Here is a 1,261-nt window from a genome sequence, read left to right on the forward strand (position 1 = left end):
GCTCAAATTGAGCCTGGATCTGGTTCTAAAGAAGGTTTTTCTTTTCAAAAAGGAGTTGTTCCTCTCCACTGTCTCTGCATGTATTCTAAGTGTGTTTAATGTCTACAATGAAAAAAAAATGAAATCTAAATAAGTTAATTCTTATTAAAATAAGAGCATTTTTCTTGAATCAGGCAGGTGAGACACTTTGCCAATGGAAAAGACTATTAACATTTAAAATAATAAAAATAATTGCATTTTTCTATTTTAAGTGCATAATATAAAATTATTTAATTTTAAGTAAAGTACTCATTTCATTGGCTGATCACCTATCTACTCAAAAAAAAGGTAAATCCAGTTATTTTAAGAATTTTCTTACTTCTTCTTAGATAGTTTCTGCAGTGTAGCATCTCTCGCTGTCTGCTTGTCCATGAGTGGAAGCAAGCAGCTGGGTAGCTTAGATAACAACCTTTGAACCTTAAATCTGTCTGAATGATTGGACTGAATCATGTGGAGAGTGACCTGAGATGACGTGCTATAAACTGGCACTAAATAAATAAAGTGAACCGTAAGTATCGGTCAAAGGGATAACGATGCTCCGTAGACGGGGCGGTTTGTGTGCTGCTCACCTTGTTGTAATCCACATGTAGTTTTTCTTGCTCACTTTCCAGTTTGTCTTTCAAGTTCTTCTGCTCGGAGATGTTGTCCTGGATCTGGATCATTCGCATGTTGCGCTCTGAATAACAATGGGACAAAGATCAATAGCACGATCCCAATCTATGTACAGGAGGAGAGGCAGGAGACAGAGCCCTGATGGCAGATAGGCCCTCTGCGAGTTCTCAAGGTCATCTGCACACACTGCCGTTGGTAAATATAAAACCTATGAATGCCGTCTGATACTAAACCGGATCTGACTAATGAAAATAACAGGCCTTTAATAAAATCAAAAAACAGAAAAAGGAGCTTTTTTTCAGCTTCTGTTTAAGTAAACATATTTATCTCATCTGCAGTTTAATCAGTTATCAATATAAATATATAACTGTATTAAAGGGGTAACCCGTCTATTTGCTACACTTATGATGTGGAAGCTAAACTAAAACTTGATTTATTCCTCTTGAACTCCCTGAGAAGTTAATCCAGTAAAAATGGCTTCCAGGAGTTTGATCCGCCTCATACATCCAGAGTCCAGCAGGTTTCTAAGGTTTACAGCGAGCTGGGAGCTCATTAGCTTACAGCGCATAGTGAATAATGGACACTTCAACCAAATGTTATGAGTTGGCTA

The 1,261-nt window shown here is 37.4% G+C and overlaps 1 protein-coding gene across 1 annotated transcript in view; it reads right to left on the bottom strand.

Moving 5' to 3' along the window:
* The window catches only part of phf14 (PHD finger protein 14), a 111,857-nt gene that overhangs the window by 43,711 nt on the left and 66,885 nt on the right, over window positions 1–1,261 (bottom strand). Inside the window, exon 10 of the mRNA XM_015370995.1 lies at window positions 609–715. Within this exon, the coding sequence (XP_015226481.1) occupies window positions 609–715 (107 nt within the window). The remainder of the gene's footprint in view (window positions 1–608; window positions 716–1,261) is intronic.

The sequence above is a fragment of the Cyprinodon variegatus genome, unplaced genomic scaffold, assembly GCF_000732505.1.
Source record: "Cyprinodon variegatus isolate N-32 unplaced genomic scaffold, C_variegatus-1.0 Scaffold2, whole genome shotgun sequence".
In the NCBI taxonomy this organism is placed as follows: domain Eukaryota; kingdom Metazoa; phylum Chordata; class Actinopteri; order Cyprinodontiformes; family Cyprinodontidae; genus Cyprinodon; species Cyprinodon variegatus.